General features: G+C 44.3%; 1 protein-coding gene across 4 annotated transcripts in view; it reads left to right on the plus strand.

The window, feature by feature from the left end:
• Window positions 1–25,110, plus strand: part of DGKH (diacylglycerol kinase eta) — a 374,981-nt gene that overhangs the window by 167,148 nt on the left and 182,723 nt on the right. For all 4 annotated transcript variants that reach the window (XM_077297324.1, XM_077297326.1, XM_077297323.1 and 1 more), the window contains one exon: window positions 14,723–14,833. In XM_077297324.1, the coding sequence (XP_077153439.1) occupies window positions 14,723–14,833 (111 nt within the window). The remainder of the gene's footprint in view (window positions 1–14,722; window positions 14,834–25,110) is intronic.

Raw genomic sequence — 25,110 nt, forward strand, 5'->3', positions numbered from 1 at the left:
TGCGGGCACTGCATGCTGTGAGGATTCTCCTTGTTTTAACGCCAGGAATGGCAGTCATGTAATCGCATCTATGCGATATACATACTCCTGGAAACATTCCAACTAGATGGGCGTGCAAGTGTATTGAGCAAGGCCCCAAACAGTCTAGTTAGAATGTGGCCGAGAGTTTACGGTATTAACTAGCTAAAGCGCATCTTCTCAGTCCTGGTGAGTAGACATGATGGAATTGATTTTCAGAATACTAGTCTAGCTGCCACATCACTAGGCCATGGAAGCCGGACAGGAGCGATGTGATCGTTCTACATGCCGGCATCCACAGTACCCCTAGTGATGAGTAATTCAACCATGTCACGTAGGTCATGCTGCAACGACATCATGTCGGGGATTCTGGCAGGTAAGAGGTGGTTCGCAGGACTGCTGTTTGACGATCATGGAATATTGATGAATCGATTCGCTCATCATATAGATCCAGAGTTTTTACAACTGTTTTCCCTAGTTGAGAACAGCCTGTTATTTCATGCAACACCAAAATAGTTTTATAAAACAGTTCTATGTATAGGACAAATTTATGAATCATTACTTTGAAGTGATAATTATGGGTTATAATGACTTGTCTAGATGGATATACTGACATTCCATTGAATACACAAGACACTACGAAGGCAGACAATCTATGTATACACCATATTAGTCCGCTGCATGGCTAATATGAATCAGTTTGGCTGGATGAGTGTATATGATATTGATATTGTACTGTGATTGGCAAAAAGTGCTTTTAATACTTTTAAGTTGAACGTATCTTCCTGTTTTGTCTCTTCTCGATATTGCAATGGCGAAGATAAAAAATAAAAAATAAAAAAAAAAGCAAGCAAACAAAAAAAAAACATGCTGTAACTACTACTTCTTGTGCTGGCAAAGGATGTATTCAGTTTTACAATCCAGTAATTGTCCATTTGTTTTATAGGTTATTTCACGTTTGGCCTGCTTAAAGCTAGTATCAATTACAGCATCATAAAATCATGGCAAATTGAATTGGAACTTAAAAATTTGACTAAAGCAGTTTCCTGGTTCTGCAAAGCAATTGTCTCCACTTTTTATAAGGCCTCCTTCATATGACCGTGTTTAAACCAGGAGTGGTAAAACCAGTGTTTTCCTTCAGTGTGTCATCCCTGTGTCCATTTTTACCATCAGCGTGCCATCAGTGTGTCCGTTTTTACCATCAGTGTGTCATCCGTGTGTCCATTTTTAACAGGTGTTTTAATTGCAACAGGTCCATTACCCCTCCACAGAGAGAGAGAATGTTAGTCTAAGAAGAGGTTTTCATAGGTACCCATTCAGATGGAGATGTTTATTCTCAGTGAGGAAAGGAAAGTGTAGGACCTGGTATAAGAGAGATGCCGTAAAGTGGCTACCAGGTACACATAAAATTGGCCATTTTTATGCGCTAAACGCGCTCATTTTTCATATTTCTAGTGCAGTAATGCAGTTTAATTTTCGTGTTTCATGTTTGCATGTTTCAGCGCTGCAGTGTGCTGCCTTATTTGCTTGACTGTATAAGAGTTGGTGACTTTAGGTCAATGTTTTTGCCATGAGACTGGCTCATTATATATTAAGGATCACATTCCTTTTATGCGGGCTATTACATTTATATGGGCTGTCATATCATTTGGATCACTGTACACACTTTGAACCAGTAGCAAGCCATTATATTATAGAGGCTGCTATATCTTAGATTAGATTTACTGTATGCACTTTGATTATGCTGGTTTTTTGTATGAGCATTTTTAGGAATTTTTCCTCTCTTTACATCCTATGTAGCCTTCATATAAAATATACGGTTTCACATGTTTTTTGGAGTCTGCTTTCTTTTGGTAGGCCTCATTATTATTAATATGCTTGGGTGTACATATTTATGCGCATAGTATCCTTCACTATTTTTGGTGAAAGGAAGTACCTTTTTTGGACTTCATTATAATTGAATCTTGCGCACCTATGTATTTGAATTAAACACTTGTTTATTAACCCTCTGTATATTTAAAACATCATTGCATTATATTGCCTCTTGCTGTTTTTTTTGCATATTTTCCACCTCCATTTTTAATTTTAGTTCATTTATGTTGTATTTTTGTATGTCTTTAATAAAATTCTGTTATTTTATGGTTATATAGCTTCCAGGTTCTTTCTTTAGATGGTTATATTGATTTGAAGCTTTGCCATTTATCTAGGCAGGTAATTTTCCTTTTGATGTATTAGTCTATATTTGGATGTGACGGTCAGTTTTTTCAAATGTCCATTTTTACCATCAGCGTGTCATCCGTGTGTCCATTTTTACCATTAGTGTGTCATCCGTGTGTCCATTTTTACCATTAGTGTGTCATCCGTGTGTCCATTTTTACCATCAGCGTGTCATCCGTGTGTCCATTTTTACTATCAGCTTGTCATCAGTGTGTCCATTTTTACCATTAGTATGTCATCAGTGTGTCCATTTTTACCATCAGTGTCATCCGTGTGTCCATTTTTACCATCAGTGTGTCATCTGTGTGTCCATTTTTACCATCAGCGTGTCATCCGTGTGTCCATTTTTACCATCAGCGTGTCATCCGTGTGTCCATTTTTACTATCAGCGTGTCATCCGTGTGTCCATTTTTACTATCAGCGTGTCATCCGTGTGTCCATTTTTACTATCGGCGTGTCATCCGTGTCCATTTTTACCATCAGCGTGTCATCCGTGTGTCCATTTTTACTATCAGCGTGTCATCCGTGTGTCCATTTTTACTATCAGCGTGTCATCCGTGTGTCCATTTTTACCATAAGCGTGTCAACAGTGTGTCCAGTTTTACCATCAGTGTGTCCATTTTTACCATCAGTGTGTCATCCCTGTGTCCATTTTTACCATCAGCGTGTCAACAGTGTGTCCATTTTTACCATCAGTGTGTCCATTTTTACCATCAGCGTGTCAACGGTGTGTCCATTTTTACCATCAGTGTGTCATCCGTGTGTCCATTTTTACCATCAGTGTGTCCATTTTTACCATCAGTGTGTCATCAGTGTGTCCATTTTTACTATCAACGTGTCATCCGTGTGTCCATTTTTACTATCAGCGTGTCATCCGTGTCCATTTTTACCATCAGCATGTTATCCGTGTGTCCATTTTTACCATCAGCGTGTCCATTTTTACCATCAGCGTGTCATCCGTGTGTCCATTTTTACCATCAGTTTGTCATCCATGTGTCCATTTTTACCATCAGCTTGCCATCAGTGTGTCATCCGTGTGTCCATTTTTACCATCAGCGTGTCATCAGTGTGTCCATTTTTACCATCAGTTTGTCATCCGTGTGTCCATTTTTACCATCAGTGTGTCTTCAGTGTTTTTCCGGTATGGATAAAGAGATAAATAATTTGCAAAGATTCTCCTATACTTTGAAATGTAAAACATGGACAGCACAGATGACACACTGATGTACTTGTTTTTCATGGACCCATAGACTTATATGATCCCTTGTCATCCGTGCTGCCAAAACAAAAAAACTGACTGGTCTCCTTGTGTTTTGTATGGACACGCGGCCTGTGTAAAAACATAGAAATGTGTAAAGCACCATAGGTTATAATGGGTACGTGTGGTGTCCGTGAAAAACCTGATACCACATGTACTGGAAACATGGACATCTGAAGGAGGCCTATGTGGGAGAGATATTTGAGACTTGGACACATTGAAGAGTTAACCTTTATGTGGTGAAATACAATGATCAGTGAGAAAGATCCGCTAAGGCTTTGTTCACATTATGCTGGTGATGCTCCTGACATACTCTAAACCTGTCCATCAGGTTAGAAAAGCTTGACGAGTGTCCATAAACAGCTATAGCCATGAGGAGGTAGTGGTAGACAACACTGGGTAGAAGTTGGGCTTTACAAATGTTGACTTCTAACCACAAATTTGGTTTTTGCTGGTGTATGTAAAGCAGAAAGTGAGTGTTTGGACAGGGGTCTCTTATACAGGTAACGAGTTAAATCAGGTGCAATTAATACAGGTAATGAGTGCAGAGTAGGAGAGCTTCTTAAAGAAAAACTATCAGGTCTGCGAGAGCCAGAATTCTTGTTGGTTGGTAGGTGTTTAAATACCTATTTCATGCAATATAATGCTATATAACTATGTAAAAATCATACAATGTGACTTTCTGGTTTTTATTTTTAGATTCTGTCTCTCACAGTTGAAGTGTATCTACAATAAAAATTGCAGAGCTCTCCATTATTTGTAGGTGGAAAAACTTGCAAATTCGGCAGTGTAGCAAATACTTATTTTCCCCACTGTATACCCAATATTGGCACTAATAGAAACCGTAGCTTACCCATATGGTGTGTTGCAATGTGTGCTGTATGTTTACAGACTTGCAAGAGGAAAAGACAAACTTTACGTGCCAGAAATGCAAACTTGTGACCAGGGCTGTGGAGTTTGAGTCGGAGCCCATTTTGGTGGTGTCGGTGTCATGGAAATTGAGGAGTCTGAGGTTTGGCTTACTGACTCCACAGCCCTGCTTGTGACTCTGTTAGAGGAAAAGGTGCAAAATATTCTGGAGAGAATAGCCACACTGAAGCTCATCAAAGAAGATGAGTATTTCCTTGACAGAGCTTATGAATCCCTTCAGAATGTTGCAAGAGAAGAACTTTTCAACGTTCCTGCAGAAGATAAGAAATGGAAGCATGTGACCCAAAGTAGCAGGAGGATGAGGAGGCAGTCGGCACCCATACTGCTGGAGAACCTCTTCTAGGCTCTCACGCCGGACAGGTATGAAAACGTACATCAAAAAAGTGTTTTTCCCACAAAGAACACCCCAGTAAGAAATCAGAAGCCTCGTGAAGGGAGAAAAAGAAGTGCTGAGGTGAAGAAGAAAAAGAGAGTGGTTGTCGTAGGGGATTCCCTACTGAGAGGAACAGAAAGCCACTATCTGCTGACCGGACATTATCTTATGAAAAGTGTGCTGTCTTCCAGGTGCCCAAATCAAAGATGTCTAATAGAGTATCAAGACTCTTCAGTGCTACAGACGAGTACAGGTGTCTAGTAATACACGTAGGAGAAAATGACAGGCAAAAAGGACCTGGAAACGATATGCAGAGACTCTGAAGACCTAGGCTGGGAAGCAAGGAACTGGGTAAACTAATCAATTTTGCAGACGATGCAAAGCTAGAAGGGCTAACACTAGAGAAGACAGATTGAGGATTCAGAAGTATCTAGAAAAGCTTGAACAATGGGCAGTGACTAATAGAATGGTATTTAACAGGAAGAAATGCAACATTCTACATCTGGGCAAGAAAAACGAAAATTACATTTACAGAATGGAAGGAATAGAACTAAGCAACAGCACGTGTGAAGAAGACCTGGGTATACTAATAGATCACAGACTGCACATTAATCAACAGTGTGATGCAGCAAGAAAAAAGGCAAACACAGTTATAGGATGTATTAAAAGAAGCATGGAGTCTAGATAATGTGAAGTAATTATTCCCCTCTACTAGTCCTTGGTTAAGCCTCATCGAGAATACTGTGTCCAGTTTTGGGCAACACATTTTAAAAAAGACATTAAATAACTGTAGCAAGTTCAGAGAAGAGCTACCAGGATGGTGAGCAGTCTGCAAAGTATGGCCTACTAGAAATGGTTAAAGGTTCTGGGAATGTTTAACTTGTAAAAAAAAGCAGGCTAAGTCTACGTTCACATTTGCGGTGTGCGCCGCAGCGTTGGGCGCCGCAGCGTCGCCGCATGCGTCATGCGCCCCTATATTTAACATGGGGGAGCATGGACATGCGTCGCACTTGCGTTTTTCGTCGCATGCGTCCCTGCGGCGCCCGCGTCCGGGCGCAGAGGACGCAGCAAGTTGCATTTTTGCTGCGTCCAAAATCAATTAAAAAAAGGACGCATGCGGCGCAAAACGCAGCGTTGTGCATGCGTTTTGCTGAGTTTTTGTTTGCGTTGTGCGTTGCGGCGCCGACGCTGCGGCGCACAACGCAAATGTGAACGTAGCCTAAGAGGAGACTTAATAGCTGTGCACAAATATCTGAAGGGGTGTGACATCCTTATTCTCATTTGCAAATGGAAACACTAGCAGAATTAAAGTGAAAGGGAGAAGATACAGATTAGATATTAGAAATAAAACTTTTTAACAGTGAGTGTGATCAATGAGTGGAACAGGGTGCCACGAGAGGTGGTGAGTTCTCCTTCAATGGAAGCCTTCAAACAGAGGCTGGTCAGACATCTATCTGGGATGATTTTGTGAATCCTGCATTGAGCAGGGGGTTGGACATGATGACCCTGGAGGTCCCCTCCAACTCTAACATTCTATGATTCTATGACCTGTAACTGTAAAAATTAATCATAATATGGGTGAAGCCCTCATACAGTGCCATTATGTGAAATATAGATTGATTTATTTTTAACCCTTTCACGACATGCGCCGTACATGTACTGCGCATGCCGTGAATCCCCCTTTGATGTGGGCTCCGGCGCTGAGCCCACATCAAAGTCGCGACATGTCAGCTGTTTTGTACAGCTGACATGTGCACGCAATAGCGGCGGGTGAAATCGCTATTCACCCGCCGCTATTAACCTGTTAAATGCCGCTGTCAAACGCAGATAGCGGCATTTAACTAAAGCTTCCGGCCGGGCAGCCGGAAATGACGTCATCGCCGACCCCTGTCACATGATCGGGGGTCAGCGATGTGTCAGGACAGTAACCATAGAGGTCCTTGAGACCTCTATGGTTACTGATGCCGGCCTGCTGTGAGCGCCCCCCTGTGGTCGGCGCTTACAGCACACCTGCAGTTCAGCTACATAGCAGCGATCTGATGATCGCTGCTATGTAGCTGAGCCGATCGAGTTGTGCCAGCTTCTAGCCTCCCATGGAGGCCATTGAAGCATGGCACAGGTAAAAAAAAAATGTTTAAATCACCCCCCTTTCGCCCCATCCTAAATAAAACAATAAAAAAAAAATCAAACCTACACGTATTTGGTATCGCCGCATTCAGAATCGCCCGATCTATCAATAAAAAAAAAAGCATTAACCTGATCGCTTAACAGCGTAGCGAGAAAAAAATTCAAAACGCCAGAATTACGTTTTTTTGGTTGCCGCGACATTGCATTAAAATGCAATAACGGGCGATCAAAAGAACGTATCTGCACAAAGGTGATATTATTAAAAACGTCAGCTCGGCACGCAAAAAATAAGCCCTCACCCGACCCCAGATCACGAAAAATGGAGACACTTTGGGTATCGGAAAAATTGCACTTTTTTTTTTTTTTTTAAGCAAAGTTTTGAATTTTTTTTCACCACTTGGATAAAAAAATAACCTAGACATATTAGGTGTCTATGAACTCGTAATGACCTGGAGAATCACAATGGCAGGTCAGTTTTAGCATTTAGTGAACCTAGCAAAAAAGCCAAACAAAAAACAAGTGTGGGATTGCACTTTTTTTGCAATTTCACCGCACTTGGATTTTTTTTCCCGTTTTCTAGTAAAAGACATGGTAAAACCAATGGTGTCGTTCAAAAGTGCAACTCGTCCCACAAAAAATAAGCCCTCACATGGCCAAAAATAAAAAAGTTATGGCTCTGGGAAGGAGGGGAGTGAAAAACGAAAACGCAAAAACGAAAAAGGACCGCGACTTGAAGGGGTTAATAAAAGAAATAGTTATGGCTCTCAGAATATATCTATACAAAATACTTTTTTTCTATACCAGTTAACTTTTGATATTGGTGTAACATGTTATTTATACCATATAGTAACTGGAGCAAAATTTAAACAAAAAAAATGGCATAATTGGCACAATTTTGTTGTTTTCATTTCGCACAGCAAAGTTAATAAGTAAATCAAGTTGTGTATACCTGAAAAAGGTGGCTTTAACAACTTCTTCCTTTAAAGAGAGCCTCAGGTCACCTAACTGTCCTAAATTGCCACTATAGCATTATTTATACTATATTATTTAAAAAAAAAAAAATTGTGCCATACTAGTACTGCCTTTTAAAAATAACCTTGGCATATGCTCATGAGGCAGGACTAGTCTAACAAGGCGTTGCTTTCCCCAGACTGGTCCAGATTCGTATCCTCCAATCTCTCCTTCCTGGGTATGAACATTTACATACAACCCTTGTAATTTATTTATTATGCTTTCTTATATAGCGCCATCATATTCCTCAGCACTTTACATACATCTTCATCGCTGTCCCCATTGGGGCTCACAATCTAAATTCCCTATCAATATGTCTTTGAAGTGTGGGAGGAAAGCGGAGGAAACCCACACAAACATGGGGAGAATATGCAAACTTCTTGCAGATATTGTACTTGGTGGGATTTGAACCTCAAGATCCCAACTGCAAAGCCACTCGATTATGTCAGTTACGCTCAGGGAGATGTGGATAGAGGATCCTGGACAGGCACAATAAAGCTGTCCTATTGCTATGTCAATAAAAAATAAAGTTTTGATTTTAAGGACACAAATATAACCCTTTAATAAGAGCCACATCCTTAAAGGGAATCTGTCAGCAGTTATTTCTATGTAAACTGACCGCATAATGAAGTAGGGACAGAGACCCTGATTCCAGCAATGTATCAGTTTACGGGATGGAGCTGTTATGATAGTCACAATATTCTCAGCTCGGATGATGATCGGAGTATAACCCCGCCGACAGAAGGCTGCTAATCAGTGCTGGGCAAGTGGTTTGACTACCCTGCACGTGCCAGGTTGTCCTGTAATGATCCCCTGCTGATAAAACGGTGATTAAAATGACACAGCAAAACACAACCCAGTAAGTGATACATCACTGGAATCAGGGTCTCTGCTCCTACATTATGCGGATTACATAGTAAATGTCACTTCATTTTTTAGTTAAAAAAATGTGGAAAATGAATTTTGCCTCACTTTCTCTTGGGTTCTCCTCCTTTCTTCCACCTCTATAGTCTCACCGCTCTGCTGTTCCCATGTATCAGAGGTGTTTTGCGTAGCTGACACTCATCCACGACTTGCATGCATTCCGTGTCCTTATTTACCCCAACGCTGATCTGTTCAGGTTTTCTTGTGAACCGTACCAAGTTATTAATGACCTGGAGCGCCACGGCTGCGCTATGGGACTATGACAAGGTTTATGTCTTTGTTTGGCTAGAGGTTTGAACGGGAGCTTTCCAGTCCATGACGGAGCTGTGTGATCGGTGTGGCAGCTCCACTCCTCGTCGCTCCATCACTTATGCGAGCAGAATAAATGTTATGACACACTCCTATATAAGCTAATTATAAGCACGGCTGTCTGCTCTGCTTTTAATCACTATGAATAATAAAAATCATTCTGTTTGTGACGGATCGAGCTTTTCCATATTTGCTGTATGAGGCGCTTGATGTATTGTGTAGATTATTGAAATATTATACTCATAGTCTACTGCTCTCTTAGGTAAAGACCAAGTCTTCTGCTGTGAATGATCTGTTCAGATGTGATCTTTTGTATATAATCCATAGCTCCAGGATCTGTTACACTCGTATTCCGGCCTTTATTAACTTCAATGCCGCTGAGCTGCAAAACCAGACAAAGCCCATGGATGGCAGCGGCACTGGCCTACAGGAAAGGTGTTCTGCCAGATCAATGTTTTCAGACTTGGTCCTACATCGGGCATCTGCTTTTTGAGGTGCAGCTACAGGTCCTAATGCATGGGTGCAAGGAAAAGGAGCAGCAGTGGAGCCGGGACGTGCAATATATTTTCTCTATGTAGTGGTATTTCATATATATAATGTAGTTTTATAAGGATTTCTATATTCTGAAAATGCAATTGGCCTTTTCAGAGAGAAATAGGTCATAAACTCTAGTGCCACCTGTCAGAAGTAGTAATCCTAAAACTTAATTCCGACCATTTAAAGGTCCTTGTCACATAACTTGGGAGAAGAAGCCAAACTAGAAACTACCTTTTAGACACGAGTTTCGCAGTGTTTGCCCCTTTTTAGACACGAGTTTCGCAGTGTTTGCCCCTTATCAGTGCAAAGCCGGAGAACTGGTTTGGCTGGGTGAGAGGCTTCAGACGGGCCCTAAGGGGTAAAACTTCTTGGGCAGAGCATCAAGTTGACATAGGAAGACTTAAAAGGGTTGTTCACTACGAGGGCAGCCGATCCTTCTTGTTCTAAAAGTTTGGCCCCGATTAAAGTAAAAAAGCTTTTACTCCCCTCCTGTGGCGGCGCTGTTCCCACATTGTCGGCACTCGCTCCTGTGCTGTTGTGACACGTGAGCCTGGCGCACAATCAGCGCTGCCGTCATTGTCCCCGCCTTTTGTCGAATTGAACATGAAGATGAAATCCGGGCTGCAGCTGATCTCTGACTTCCTCATCATGTTCCATTCTACAGAAGTCTGGGACATTGAGGCCAGATTCTCTATCACAGGTGAAGTGTACCTACGATCAAAATTACAGACCTCTCCATTCCTTGTAAGTGGGAAAACTTGCAAAATCGACAGTGTATGAAATACTTATTTTCCCCACTGTAACTGTGCTCTCAGCCCTTTCAAATGTCTTTTGGATGAACTTTTTGTGCCAGGCCCTTTCGTCTATAGCGTCTGACCTCACAAATGCTCTTTTTTTGCTGAATGGCACAAATTTTCCCCAAAATACTCCAAAGTCTTGTAGAAAGCCTTTCCAGAAGAGTGTTGGCTATTATAGTTGCAAAAGATAGCCCAACTCCATATTACCACCCAAGTTTTTTTTTTTTTTTATAGAATGTCCAAGATACGGTACTTGTATAGATCTTACAGTCAGATGTGCTACTAGAAATCTTGTGTATTCCTAAGATTTGGGTCTCCTCGCTCACCATTCTGTCAGCGCTAATGTCTGAATACCCAAAAATTGTTAATCTCGTGTTACCCAGACAAAGATCTTGACCTCAATGAGGCCATCAGAGACTAAAATATAAAACTTTGGTCACCATTTAATCTCCTTTCCATCGGAGTCCATCTTTGTTGTCCACACAAGGAAGACATCCAAAGATTTCCCGGAGTCCACCACTGTATAGCTATGGCATGAGGGTAAGCCGTCATACCAGCCCAATGAAGGCTTATTGAGCCTGGGTGTATGGAGCCCCTATGGATATAACAATCCAGAATCTGTGCATTTACAGTCTACTGAATGATGGGTGCTCGTGTCCTGAGACCCCCACTGATTGCTCAAGAACTGTTTTTTAACCCACCGCTTGTCGGTCAGAATCGCCAAGCTTCTACCTTAGCGCACTCACAGCTCAATACAAAGTCTATGAGCACATAGGCCTCCCTGTGTACGGGCTCATGTACTCTCTTCTGAGCCCATACACCTACCTGTGTACTGGCTCATGTACTCTACTGAGCCCATACACCTCACTGTGTTCCAGGTCATGTACTCTTTACTGAGCCCATACACCTTCCTGTGTACGGGCTCATGTACTCTCTACTGAGCCCATACACCTCCCTGTGTACTGGCTCATGTACTCTCTTCTGAGCCCATACACCTACCTGTGTACTGGCTCATGTACTCTACTGAGCCCATACACCTCACTGTGTTCCAGGTCATGTACTCTTTACTGAGCCCATACACCTTCCTGTGTACGGGCTCATGTACTCTCTACTGAGCCCATACACCTCCCTGTGTACTGGCTCATGTACTCTCTACTGAGCCCATACACCTCCCTGTGTACCGGCTCATGTACTCTCTACTGAGCCCATACACCTACCTGTGTACTGGCTCATGTACTCTCTACTGAGCCCATACACCTCCCTGTGTACTGGTTCATGTACTCTCTACTGAGCCCATACACCTCCCTGTGTACCGGCTCATGTACTCTCTACTGAGCCCATACACCTACCTGTGTACCGGCTCATGTACTCTCTACTGAGCCCATACACCTACCTGTGTACTGGCTCATGTACTCTCTACTGAGCCCATACACCTACCTGTGTACTGGCTCATGTACTCTCTACTGAGCCCATACACCTTCCTGTGTATGGGCTCATGTACTTTCTACTGAGCCCATACACCTCCCTGTGTACTGGTTCATGTACTCTCTACTGAGCCCATACACCTCCCTGTGTACTGGCTCATGTACTCTACTGAGCCCATACACCTCTCTGTGTACTGGCTCATGTACTCTCTACTGAGCCCATACACCTCCCTGTGTACCGGCTCATGTACTCTCTACTGAGCCCATACACCTACCTGTGTACTGGCTCATGTACTCTCTACTGAGCCCATACACCTCCCTGTGTACTGGTTCATGTACTTTCTACTGAGCCCATACACCTCCCTGTGTACCGGCTCATGTACTCTCTACTGAGCCCATACACCTACCTGTGTACCGGCTCATGTACTCTCTACTGAGCCCATACACCTACCTGTGTACTGGCTCATGTACTCTCTACTGAGCCCATACACCTACCTGTGTACTGGCTCATGTACTCTCTACTGAGCCCATACACCTTCCTGTGTATGGGCTCATGTACTTTCTACTGAGCCCATACACCTCCCTGTGTACTGGCTCATGTACTCTCTTCTGAGCCCATACACCTCCCTGTGTACCGGCTCATGTACTCTCTACTGAGCCCATACACCTTCCTGTGTACTGGTTCATGTACTCTCTACTGAGCCCATACACCTCCCTGTGTACCGGCTCATGTACTCTCTACTGAGCCCATACACCTTCCTGTGTACTGGTTCATGTACTTTCTACTGAGCCCATACACCACTCTGTGTGTGTGTCCTGAAGCAGGTATTAAGTCATTCCTCCTATTGAGCTTTGCATTTCAGAGCCGCTTTTTGGGTGATGTGTGACAGTGTTAGGACTTGGACCCATATTCATTGATTTATGGAGACCTATAAGAGTAGTGCCTATCACGTAAATTAAAATGAGAGGTACTCTTTAACATATAAAAGCTTTTTTTATGTGTTTTTATTTTTGCTTAAAAAAATTAATTGTTACAGGAAACATTTATCTATTTTTTTATTTTGCTAAGAAACAATTTTTTTTTTCTTTTTTATATTCTGGCTCTTTATAGATGATTTATTTCTGCTTTATCTCCCATATTCCCAAGAGAAGCATCTAATCCCAGAACTGAAGTAGCAAATATCCATTATGTTTGTCTCAGTATCCAGTAATGGACGGTACAATCTGCGTTTCATAATTAATGCTTGCAGTCATTAATCTTAATTTGCTTCAGCCCTATGATCGGCTGAATAGCGTACATGTAACCAAAATCCATGTGTATCATTATTGGGAACACATTGTTCACCATTTTTAAAGATAATTCCCTAGTATAAAGGGGTTGTCCTCTTACAAAAAAAAATACTTTCAGTGGTGTTGCTACTATAAATAAAACTTTAATGTATTATTACCTCTAGGTTCTGGCAGCTTTTATTTTGGACCCTGTATTCAACACAAAAGACATTGTCCCGAATTGGCATATGACTAGTGTTGTGTGTGAATAGGGCTAGGTAATCGGCTATTTTCAGGAATTAAGCTAACCGCTTTCTTCGGTATATAGTTATTGTTCTTTGGATTAGTTGTCTTGGAATAAATTGTAGCTTTGTTTTTCTTTTAACCCTCTCCTTCATTATTGCTTGTTGTTGGTGTGTTCTAATGGTTGACCCTATGGTGACTGAGCTGAATTAGATGGAATCTGTCAGCAGGTTTTTGCTATGTAATCTGAGGATAGCATGTGGTAGGAGTTAAAACAAAGCATTCAGCTATGTGTCACTTATCAAACTGTGTGCTGTTAAATTACAGTGAAGGTTTTATCGCCTGGACATCATCATTGCCAGATCTGATGTGCAGGTGACTGCTAGTCCGACTCCGCCTCCTTTTGTGATAATCAGCTCACTCTCAATAAATAGAGCCTGGTGTGGGCGGGGTTAGCTTCCTCAGCTCTGCTTCATTCTAAACCTAAAAACTCTGATTGTGTCAGGTTGCACCCAGTAATCTAATTGATGCATTGTTGGATTTGGGGTCTCATTGCCTACATTATGCAGATGTGGTAGCAAAAACCTGCTGACAGATTCTCTTTATTAGTGTGCAAAGCTGTCTTATAGTGTTATCCATTGGAATAACTCCTGTCTGTTTGCCCAGTGGAAGATTTAGATGAGGGGTTGATGCAAATTGGATTCAACATTTTTGTTTTTCCACAACACAAATTTTCCCTGGTGAAACATTTTTTGCCCAGAGTGCTTTGTAGTTGGACTCAAAATTGTGTTTTTCAGTACAGAACAACTATAGCGTATCTGAGCTAAGCTCACTGGCATCAGGGGCTTATCTACAGCATTTTGTAGTGCTGTAGATAAGCCCCCGATGTATCCTGAAAGATGAGAAATAAAGGTTAGATTACACTCAGGTGCCGGGAAAGGTCAGAGAGGCCCGGCGCCTGCGCACTGCAGTGCTTTGCTCTGCCCTCAACATCCCTACTTTCTCAACATCTGTCGATGCGTCACTTTACTGCATTACGACGCACCTGGACCGACAGAAGTGTGAACGAAGCCTAAGCTGTGTGTGTCCTGTCTGCTCTGGAAGCTAGGACGGATACATGTACAGCACGTGTCTGTACTTCTCCAGGGCTTCCTGCCCGATCTCCGTGAATATTGACGTTTGGGCTTTGATGCTGTAATGCTCTGCTGACCACTCTGATCTGGAGGCAGAAGAATAATGTGTTCATTCCTTTTTGACAATTGTGTTTTTTCTGTTTACTTTCCAGACAAGTATCAAAGAAGGATTATTACTGAAGCAAACCAGTTCATTTCAGAGATGGAAAAAACGCTATTTTAAGCTGCGGGGCAGAACCCTTTACTATGCCAAGGATTCAAAGGTAGGAGAATTGACATAAGCGGTGTTTATATAGTGAGAACTTGGCTGTAGAATCCCATTGCTTTTTAAAGCCACTTGTCACCCTCTTTGTGGGAGCAGATTCATTTTTATTACATAGTCAAAACCTATAAAAATAAAATGAAAATAAAAGTATAAATCATTGAGCTTGTCTAACTTATCTCCCTGTTCCCCAGAGGAAACCTCTGGTACTACATAAAAATGTAACAAATGAAATATTACCTGGGAAATGCATAGTAAATTGGGCAACCGTTTTATAAAAGGAGCTTGAGAAACCCATGGGGGAAAAAATAAAGCGTTAGTGGCAATGGATGGGATAGGGTAAAAGAGAAAAAAAATTGCTATACCATGGCTAAGAATGTCGGAGCCACTAGCATAAGCACCACCATCCCTGGCACCAGTCATGTATGGAGCTGCAGGAATTGTGTTCCCGCAAACCACCGTAAAGATACAGCACCGCTAGTTCTAGTCACTGCTCTGCATCGTGCGGTGTCAGAGCTAAGATGGCGGTTGTCTTAGCAGACCATCCCTGCATATCGCTCCAGGGGGTTGTACTGCCCTCCCATGTCTATTCTGACCAGCCATTCACAGCAATTTGACAAAAGTTTAAAGCAAAACAAAAAAAAATCAATGTGGCAGACTGTGATTGGTCAAAACGGATGGGGTGATCACGACATCACCTCTATTGATGAACCCATTTGGCGCCGATTGGTCTGTAAATATTGTTGCGCCAAAAGGGTTAATTTAAAATAACGATGGACTCGCCGCCTGCCATCTTTTCCCCAGATCTGGCGTGTAGAGTGTTTATAGTAGTAGTATACCTGTCAGAAAGAGAAATCATTGGTGGCCAGTGCAACCCTTCTATGTCTCCTGCAATCTGCTTTTGTGCTGTCTGTGTGACTAATCTGTGATCACAGCAGCAGCAGTTCCCAAATCCCTGTTCCAGCACCCCCATTCCAAGTGTCTCTTCTAAATTTTTCCTTTTTCTCTATTTGTTATAATAATTTTAATAATAAATAGTACCATTTACACAAGCCCCACACAATACATGTGTACAAGCACCACTTATACACACATCCCCACTAGTTAGAAGAATAAACTAAAAATTGCCCATTCGTCAAGACGCTATTCACCAGTGAAGGTATGCGCTAGCCTTGCCTCTGACATGGATTCAGGCAGTGAGGGATATCCCACATTCCTCTATTGTTCTTCCCCCTCCTCATCTAGGGAGGAGTGATCCCCTACAAGGCGCCCTAGGATTCGGCCAACACCTTCAGCAATCAGTCCCTTCCGAACCGAAAGTATTCAGCATTTTATTAGAGATATCATGGGCAGCTAAGGAAACCAATTTGGCACCCCTGAGCTCACTGTAATTGAATTTTTCCAATTCTTTTTCAGTGAGGATATAATAATGTCTGGATAAATTCTTTGAGGGGTGTAGTCTCCAAACTGGGCTAACTTGTGCTGGGTTTCCTCTGTTTAGGCACATCATGGGCTCTCCAAACGCACCATGACGTTAGCTATTGATTCCAGCCAATTTTGCAATCCAAAATCCCTTCACTTCTAAGCACTGTTGTGCGCCTAAATTGTAGTTTTCTCTAGTCACCTTCCACGACGGCATATGGAGGTTGTCTCTTTGCCCTAATGGGGAACAGGAAACAGAGGTTAAAAGGACCTCCCACCTCCCACTTGCCAGTGTCTTTCCTGTTCCCCATGGGACAGGTAGAGGTTTCCTCATGTGCTGTAGTGGCCGGTGGCTACGGTACCTTGCAGGCGCTGCCTGTTTAGCCGGGCAGCAGATGGTCGCCTCTGGCCTCCTTCTCATGCTGCTCCCGTCGTTCCTGCTTGCAGGGCCTCGGGACCCCCGCCCGGCCTTCCCGCGCCCCCACGAGGGCAAAGCAGGCCGGGGTTCCCTAACCGGGCTCCTCCTGGAGCTGCCCGGCGTCCTCCTCCTCCATGTTGTCGGCTCGGCGTTCCGGAAGTGACGTCAGCGGCTCTCGCGCGTCACTTCCGGTTTCTTCATGCATCCAGAAGCCGGTACTTCCGGGTTTCGCCGGCCGGCGTGTCGGACCGCACAGCTCCCTCACCTGGATTCTGGAGGGGGAGGGGGATTAATCGCTGGAGCAGCTGCTTGGACGGCGTCCATAAAAGCCTGCTGAACCACCACTGAGGTAAGGCTATCTCCTTCAGTATGGAAGGTTCTTCATGCCCCGTATCTGCGGAGCCCAGCGCCACCCCTGCCTCTGTAAGTGTTCGCAGGGATGGGATCCGGGAGGAGTGTAGCAGGGGTTAGAAGTCCTCACCCCTCTCTCCCTTTATATATTTCAGGGAGAAAAACCTGCCCCTAAAGGTGCCTATAGAAAGAAGTGCCCTATCTGTTCCACTAAATGTCCTCCTAACTGGGACAAGAAACTTTGTCAGTCATGTACGGACAAGATAATAAGAGCTGAGCAGCCATCACTATTGGATGAGATTCGCTCATTAGTAAAACAGGAGGTACAATCTTCTCTGGCAGCCTTTACACCTCCACCCCCACCTCCATCTCCACAGCCACAACCTCATTCCCCGGCTAAGAAGAGGAAGATTCAGGTTGTGGAATCCGACTCTGATTCGGACCTCTCTCATGCCTCATCTGTTGGCTGGGAGGATCCAGTATCCCCTAAAGCTGAGGTCAGGAAGTACCTTTTCTCCTCAGACTATATTGAGGATCTAGTCTCTGCTGTCCGTAATACCATGGGACTAGAAGAGGAACCTGTACCGCAGTCCATACAGGATCAGATGTTCGGTGGTCTTTCATCGGAGAAGAGAGTGGGCTTCCCAGTTCATGCCAATATCACTAATATGATTAATCAGGAATGGGAACTACCTGAGAGGCGTCTTAGTACCCCTTCAGAAATGAAGCACAGATTTCTGCTTGAGGATGACCTTAAATTAGATATTCCCAAGGTCGATGTGCAAGTGGCTAGAGTCGCCAAGAGAACCGCACTCCCCTTTGAGGATTCTTCTCAATTGAAGGATCCCATGGATAGAAAGATCGAAAGTCTCCTCAGAAAATCATGGGAAACTTCTGCAGCTGTCCTTAAGGCTAACGTCGCCTCCACCTGTGTGGCAAGAGCCCTCTCCTGCTGGCTTGAGAAATTAGAGAATCACATATCTCAAGGTACCTCAAGAGGCGAGATATTGGATTCCCTACCCATTCTGCATAAAGCTACAGGGTATTTGGCGGACGCTTCTCTGGAGTCTGTAAGAGTCGCCGCCAGATCCCTCGTACTTTCCAACTCTGCCAGAAGAGCCCTCTGGCTTAAGCTCTGGAGTGGGGATATCACCTCTAAGTCTAAGCTCTGCACCATACCTTTCAAAGGAGACTACGTCTTTGGTCCTGCCCTAGACGATATTCTCGATAAGGCCACCGACAAAAAGAAGGCGCTCCCTGAGCAAAAACAGCCTAGGAAACGTTTTTTTTCGTGGCCCACAACCTCAGCCCTCTCAAGCAAGAGGCAAAGGAAAAACCGGCAGGTGGAGCTACGCAAAGGGCAGGGGAAAGAATATCTTTGTCCCGCAACAGCAGCAGCAGCAACAATCTCAGCAGGACAAACAATGACTCCGACCCGGTGGGGGGAAGACTCTCGAAATATGTGGTTCAGTGGGAGGATATTACCAGCTCCCACTGGGTTCTCAATGTCATCAGAGACGGCCTGTTAATAGAGTTAGTTTCTCCCCCACCTCAGGGTCTAAAAGTCACTTCCCTTCCATCATCAAGGGATCGCAGTCTATTGTCCTTAGGTCTCAAAGACCTTATCAGATCAAATGTAATTTCCCCAGTCCCACAATCAGAGTGGGGGAAAGGACACTACTCCCGACTCTTCCTGGTTCCCAAACCTTCAGGAGACGTCCGGATTATTATAAACTTAAAGGGTCTGAACCAGCACGTGAAATATCGCAAGTTCAAGATGGAGTCCGTAAGATCTGCGATTCCTCTGATAGAACATCACTCTTTTATGGCTACCATCGATCTCAAGGATGCGTATTTCCACATCCCTATTCACCCGAGACACAGAAAATATCTCAGGTTTGCGATACAGGGGAATCATCGGGTGGAGCACTATCAGTTTGGAGTCCTTCCCTTCGGCATTTCATCAGCACCGAGGGTGTTCTCCAAGGTGATGGCCGAAGTAGTGTCATTTATCCGAAAGCAAGGTGTCTGTATAGTGCCCTATCTGGACGATCTTCTGATAGTAGCTTCCACCGAGATAACCCTGATAGCACATGTCTCTACCACTCTAGACATTCTGAGATCTCTAGGTTGGATTCCGAACCTACAAAAATCTCAGCTTCAACCTGCAAAAACCAGGAGATTTCTGGGAGTAATGCTGGACTCAGCAAAACAAATGTCCTTCCTCCCAGACGATCACAGACTTCCCCTACTAACAAAAGTCAGGAAGTTCAAAGAAACGAGATCTCCTACTCTGCGAGAGGGAATGTCGCTGTTGGGTTCCATGACAGCCTGCATACAGTCGGTGGCTTGGGCTCAAGCTCACTCAAGGACTCTACAAGCCCACATTCTTCACAATTGGGATGGTCAACCTGGCACTCTTGCCAAGAGGATCCACACTCCGGGCAGAGTGAAAGCTTCTTTAACATGGTGGATGAAGCCCAGGAACCTTCTGAAAGGGGTATGCTGGATTCAGTCTCCTCTAACCACCATCAAAACAGATGCCAGCAAGAGAGGCTGGGGAGCCATAGTGAACCATGTCCCCTATCAGGGCCAGTGGAGCCAATCGATTTCCGAGAAATCATCAAATTTCAGGGAGCTCAAGGCTGTGGAAGAGACTCTACTAGCGGCAAGTCATCAGATTTCGGGTCAACATGTACAGATATACTCGGACAACATGACCACGGTGGCCCATATCAGGCACCAGGGCAGTACAAGAACCCTCAGTCTAATAAAAATCTCCGCTCGAATCTTTTCTTGGGCCGAAAAGCACTTATTATCCCTGACGGCAATCCACCTCAAGGGAACTACAAATATTCAGGCAGACTACCTAAGCCGCCAGGAAATCCATCCTGGCGAGTGGAGCCTGGATCCTCAAATATTCAGCATGCTGGTTCACAGATGGGGTCATCCAGACGTCGACCTCTTTGCCTCTCACCAGAACGCAAAGGTCGAAACCTTTTTTTCCCTGAACCCGAGAGGCAATCCCAGGGGGTTGGATGCTTTAACCCAAGATTGGCCGTTTCATCTAGCTTATGCTTTTCCGCCAATCCCCATCCTTGCCAAGGTTCTACGGAAGATACGCCTAGAAAGGACTCCAACTATCCTGATAGCTCCATTGTGGCCCAAAAGGAGTTGGTTCAACCTAATTACCCAACTACAAGTGGATGGACCAGTAATGTTGCCGATAAAACACGATCTTCTTTCTCAGGGTCCCATTCTCCACCCAGACCCTCAGAAGTGGAGCTTGGCGGCGTGGTTGCTGAAACCCAGGTTTTAAGAGCTAAAGGACTATCAATTCCTGTCATAGCTACCCTACAAAAATCGAGAAAACCGGTGACCAACGCCATCTACAACAAAATCTGGAAAAAGTTTTCTTCATTCTGTCTGCCTAACCTTCCAGACCCCCTCAAGCCTAATATACCCGTTATATTGGACTTTTTGCAAAAAGGCTTGGAAATAGGTCTCAGGCCTAGTACCCTCAAGGTCCAGGTCTCTGCACTTAGCGCGGTCTTTGATCAAGATTTAGCGAGTCATCGCTGGATTAAAAGGTTCATGACATCGGCTACTAGAATGAATCCTAGAAAACAGGTCATAGTTCCCCCATGGGATCTCAATATAGTTCTCCAGGGTCTGACAGGCCCACCCTTTGAACCACTATCATCTTGTTCTCCACAAAACCTAGCCTATAAAGCCGTGTTCTTGGTTGCCATTACTTCAGCCAGAAGAATTGGTGAATTACAGGCCTTGTCTACACGAGAACCTTATCTCCTGGTAAGAGATGATTCAATTGTGCTTCGTCTTGATCCGTCCTTTCTTCCGAAGGTTATCTCTGACTTCCACCGTTCTCAAGAGATTTTTCTACCAACCTTTTGCCACAATCCAGCAAACTCGGAAGAAAGAAGATTCAACACCTTGGATGTTCGACGTATTCTTTTACAATACTTGGATCACACCAGTACATTCCGAATTGATCATAACCTGTTTATCCATCTCTCAGGACAAAACAAGGGGAAAAAGGTAGCCAAAAGTACCATCGCTACATGGATCAAGAAGGCTATTACGGAAGCCTATCTCGCTCAAAACAAGTTACCTCCAGTAGGTATCAAAGCCCATTCAACAAGATCCACATCGGTTTCCTGGGCAGAAAGAGCAGGCGCATCTCCGGAGCAGATTTGCAGGGCAGCAACGTGGTCTTCACTCCATACTTTCTCTAAACATTACAGACTAGATGTATTGTCCAACAAGGACTTAGCCTTCGGCCGCAAAGTACTCCAGGCCGTTGTCCCTCCCTAGTGCCAAAATTAGTTGGTATTCCTCCATATGCCGTCGTGGAAGGTGACTAGAGAAAATAGAATTATTCTTACCGTTAATTCGGTTTCTAGGAACCTTCCACGACGGCACTAATTTCCCACCCGATATATATTCCTGGATTAGTTCTGGGATTTTAAAGGTAAACCAGTGCAATGGTCTCAGTTGTAAGTCACTGGCAAGTGGGAGGTGGGAGGTCCTTTTAACCTCTGTGTTTCCTGTTCCCCATTAGGGCAAAGAGACAACCTCCATATGCCGTCGTGGAAGGTTCCTAGAAACCGAATTAACGGTAAGAATAATTCTATTTTCCCCCTCATATGGGGTATCGGTTTACTTGGGAGAAATTGCACATCAAATTGTATGGTCCATTTTCTCTTGTTTCCCTTGTGAGAATACAAAGTTTGGGGCTAAAGTAACATGTCTGTGACAATAAGTTTTCTTTTTTTTTTTGCTTCCACATTGCTTTAATTCCTGTGAAGCATCTGAAAGGTTAATAAACTTTTTCAATGTGGGTTTGAGGCGTGCAGTTTTGAAAATAGTGTCACTTTTGGGTATTTTCTGTCATAGGCCCCTCAAAGTCACTTCAATTGTGATGTGATCACTAAAAAAAATTGTTTTTGTAAGTTTTGTTCAAAAAAAGAAAAACCCTTCTAACTTCATAATGAAAAAAAACTTTAAGAATGCCGATGTAATGTAGACATTTGGTAAATATGTTATTTATTAACTATTCTTTGCGACACAACTCTTTGGTTTAAGGGCATAAGAATTGCGGTAAATTTTTGAAATATGAGGCATTTTCAAACTTTTCTCCAAGTTTATGATATTTTCTTAAATAAACACAAACAATATTGTCTTACGTTTACCAGTAACATGAAGTGCAATATGTCATGAAAAAACGTTCTCAGAATCACTGGAGTGCATTGAAGCGTTTCAGAATTATTACCACATAAAGTAACACTGGTCAGGAAGGTGAAAACAGGCTTTGGGGCGAAGGGGTAACACAAACACAGCTTTAGTAATGTCAAAGAGCTTGAGAGGGGTTCCATACAGTCCTATGAGACCTCAGAGTGTTGCACATGTCTTCTTCTTTCCATTAGAGGCTTTATAGTATTGCAATTTTTGACAAATGCGTTCTCTGTAAATGAAAAGTTTGGAAATTTGTTGAATTTAGTGAATTTGAATTCTAAGCTATTCAATCATCTCCAATATCTTCTTCTCGCTCTCTGAAATAAGTCTCATATCTTTTATGTAGCAAAGCAATGAGCATTTAAAACAGGGTAGGAAATCTGTGTAAGTCTACGTTCACATTTGCGGTCTGCGCCGCAGCGTCGGGCGCCGCAGCATCGCCGCATGCGTCATGCGCCCCTATATTTAACATGGGGGCGCATGGACATGCGTCGCACTTGCGTTTTGCGCCGCATGCGTCCCTGCGGCGCCCGCGTCCGGGCGCAGAGGACGCAGCAAGTTGCATTTTTGCTGCGTCCAAAATCATTCAAAAAAAGGACGCATGCGGCGCAAAACGCAGCGTTGTGCATGCGTTTTGCTGCGTTTTTGTTTGCGTTGTGCGTTGCGGCGCCGACGCTGCGGCGCACAACGCAAATGTGAACGTAGCCTAAGTGGTATAGCGCAGACACTGAAATGTTGTTTACATGGAAAACAAACAGTGTAGTCGGTTAAAATAACTGTGTGACGTGCCGATTTCCTTGACGCTGTGCTCGCAGTTCCACAGTGTGATATGATTTAGCCTCTAGAATGCTGTGGACATGAACACGCTCGGAGCATTCCAGTACAGAATAGTCCCAGCTTTGGGAGGTTAGGAGAAGCCGCACATTTTTTTGAGGATTTCTTATTTTAGTATCTTTCTATGCAACTCCTATGGGAAATGTTATTTTGGCAGCACAATTTCAGATTACCACACACAGCACAGGGACAGAGGGTTTTTTTTATTTGAGGCAGAAACCCACACTATTTTTACACTCGCTGTTTGACGTCAAGGAGCACTGTAGAGCGAGAATTTCGGTTTCTCAGTTTTTCAGCATTAAACCAAATAAGGCAGTTTAACCAGTCTTCCACAGTGTTTTTATACAGAGGGGCTAATCCCTAAAAATGTAAATGATGACTTCTACAATCCTTCTTTTCAGTAGCACATCTTCTTGCCATACAATTTTACTGTTTTAAAAGTTTGTAGGTTTTGGAAAATTTCGTTTAGTGTATCGAAATCCTGTAACACGGATCACAGTAGCACATACGCTACAACGTGTTTGTAAATGGGCGTAAAAGTAAGAAATGTTATAGACCAATAGATTTACAATGACACTGTATAAAACAAATCCAGGGGTGGGATTCAAATTTTTAACAACAGGTCCTCTAAGTCGCGGCGGCCGGAATTTTGGCCACGCCCATTTTCAATAACCCCGCCCATACTAATAAGCCACGCCCAGTGGCACGATTCACATGATGCTCCATACTGTACAATGGCCACACATGATGCTCCATACTGTATAAAGGCCACATATGATGCTCCATACAGTATAATGGCCACACATAGTGCTCTATACTGTACAATGGCCACACATGATGCTCCATACTGTACAATGGCCACACATGATGCTCCATACTGTATAAAGGCCACATATGATGCTCCATACAGTATAATGGCCACACATAGTGCTCTATACTGTACAATGGCCACACATGATGCTCCATACTGTATAAAGGCCACATATGATGCTCCATGCATACTGTATAATGGCCCCCCCTCCCATCATGTATGCATGGCTCATCTCCCCCTCCCTATATGCATAGGTAACTCATCCCCCCCCGTATGCGTGGCTCATTTCCCCCTCCCTGTATGCATGGGTGGCTCAGGCACTGGCTCATCTCCCATCCCCCCTGTATGCGTGGCTCATCTCCCCCTCCCTGTATGCATGGGTGGCTCAGGCACTGGCTCATCTCCCATCCCCCCCCCCCGTATGCGTGGGCCACGCATACAGGGGGGGGGGATGGGAGATGAGCCAGTGCCTGACCCACCTATGCATACAGGAGGGGGAGATGAGCCACGCATACAGGGGGGGGGGATGAGCCACGCACTGGCTCATCTCCCCCCCCCCCCCCGGCGTATGCGTGGCTCATCGCCGGCTCCCCAGTCCCATCTTGTATCATGGCTCCCCGTCCACCGCGGACCTCCTACATGCTCGCCGCCGGCTCCCTTCATCCTCCCTGGCTGCCTGGAATGATTCATGATTCATCCCGCCGCCCCCCCCCCCATGCGTGGCTCATCGCCGGCTCCCCGACGCTCCCAGTCCCATCTTGTATCATTCATGGGCATGGCTCCCCGTCCTGTCCGTCCACCGCGGACCTCCTCCTCCCCGCCGGCTCCCCCGTCCTCCCTGGCTGGAATGATTCATACTCACCTGAGTCACCTCACAGGCTCACACACCGCGTAGCAGAGGAATGGAATCCTCCACCTCGCTCTGTCCCTGCGCAGCACTGCACCGTCCTCCTCGTCCTGTGTGAGCGCCGCGGTCAGGTGGTAACGGTCATTTAAGATGATGAATATTCATGAATATTCATCACCTTAATGAGGCGGCACCATGTGACCGCTCACACAGGGCGAGCTGCAGTCGTGCAGTCGCTGAGAGCAGACCAGCCGGCACCGCTGGAGCAGGTGAGGTGAGTATGAGACAGGGAGCAGGAGGCATAAGCGGCGATGGGGGTGGGGGGGGGCATTTTCAATT

The sequence above is a fragment of the Ranitomeya variabilis genome, chromosome 3 (genome assembly GCF_051348905.1).
Source record: "Ranitomeya variabilis isolate aRanVar5 chromosome 3, aRanVar5.hap1, whole genome shotgun sequence".
Lineage (NCBI taxonomy): Eukaryota > Metazoa > Chordata > Amphibia > Anura > Dendrobatidae > Ranitomeya > Ranitomeya variabilis.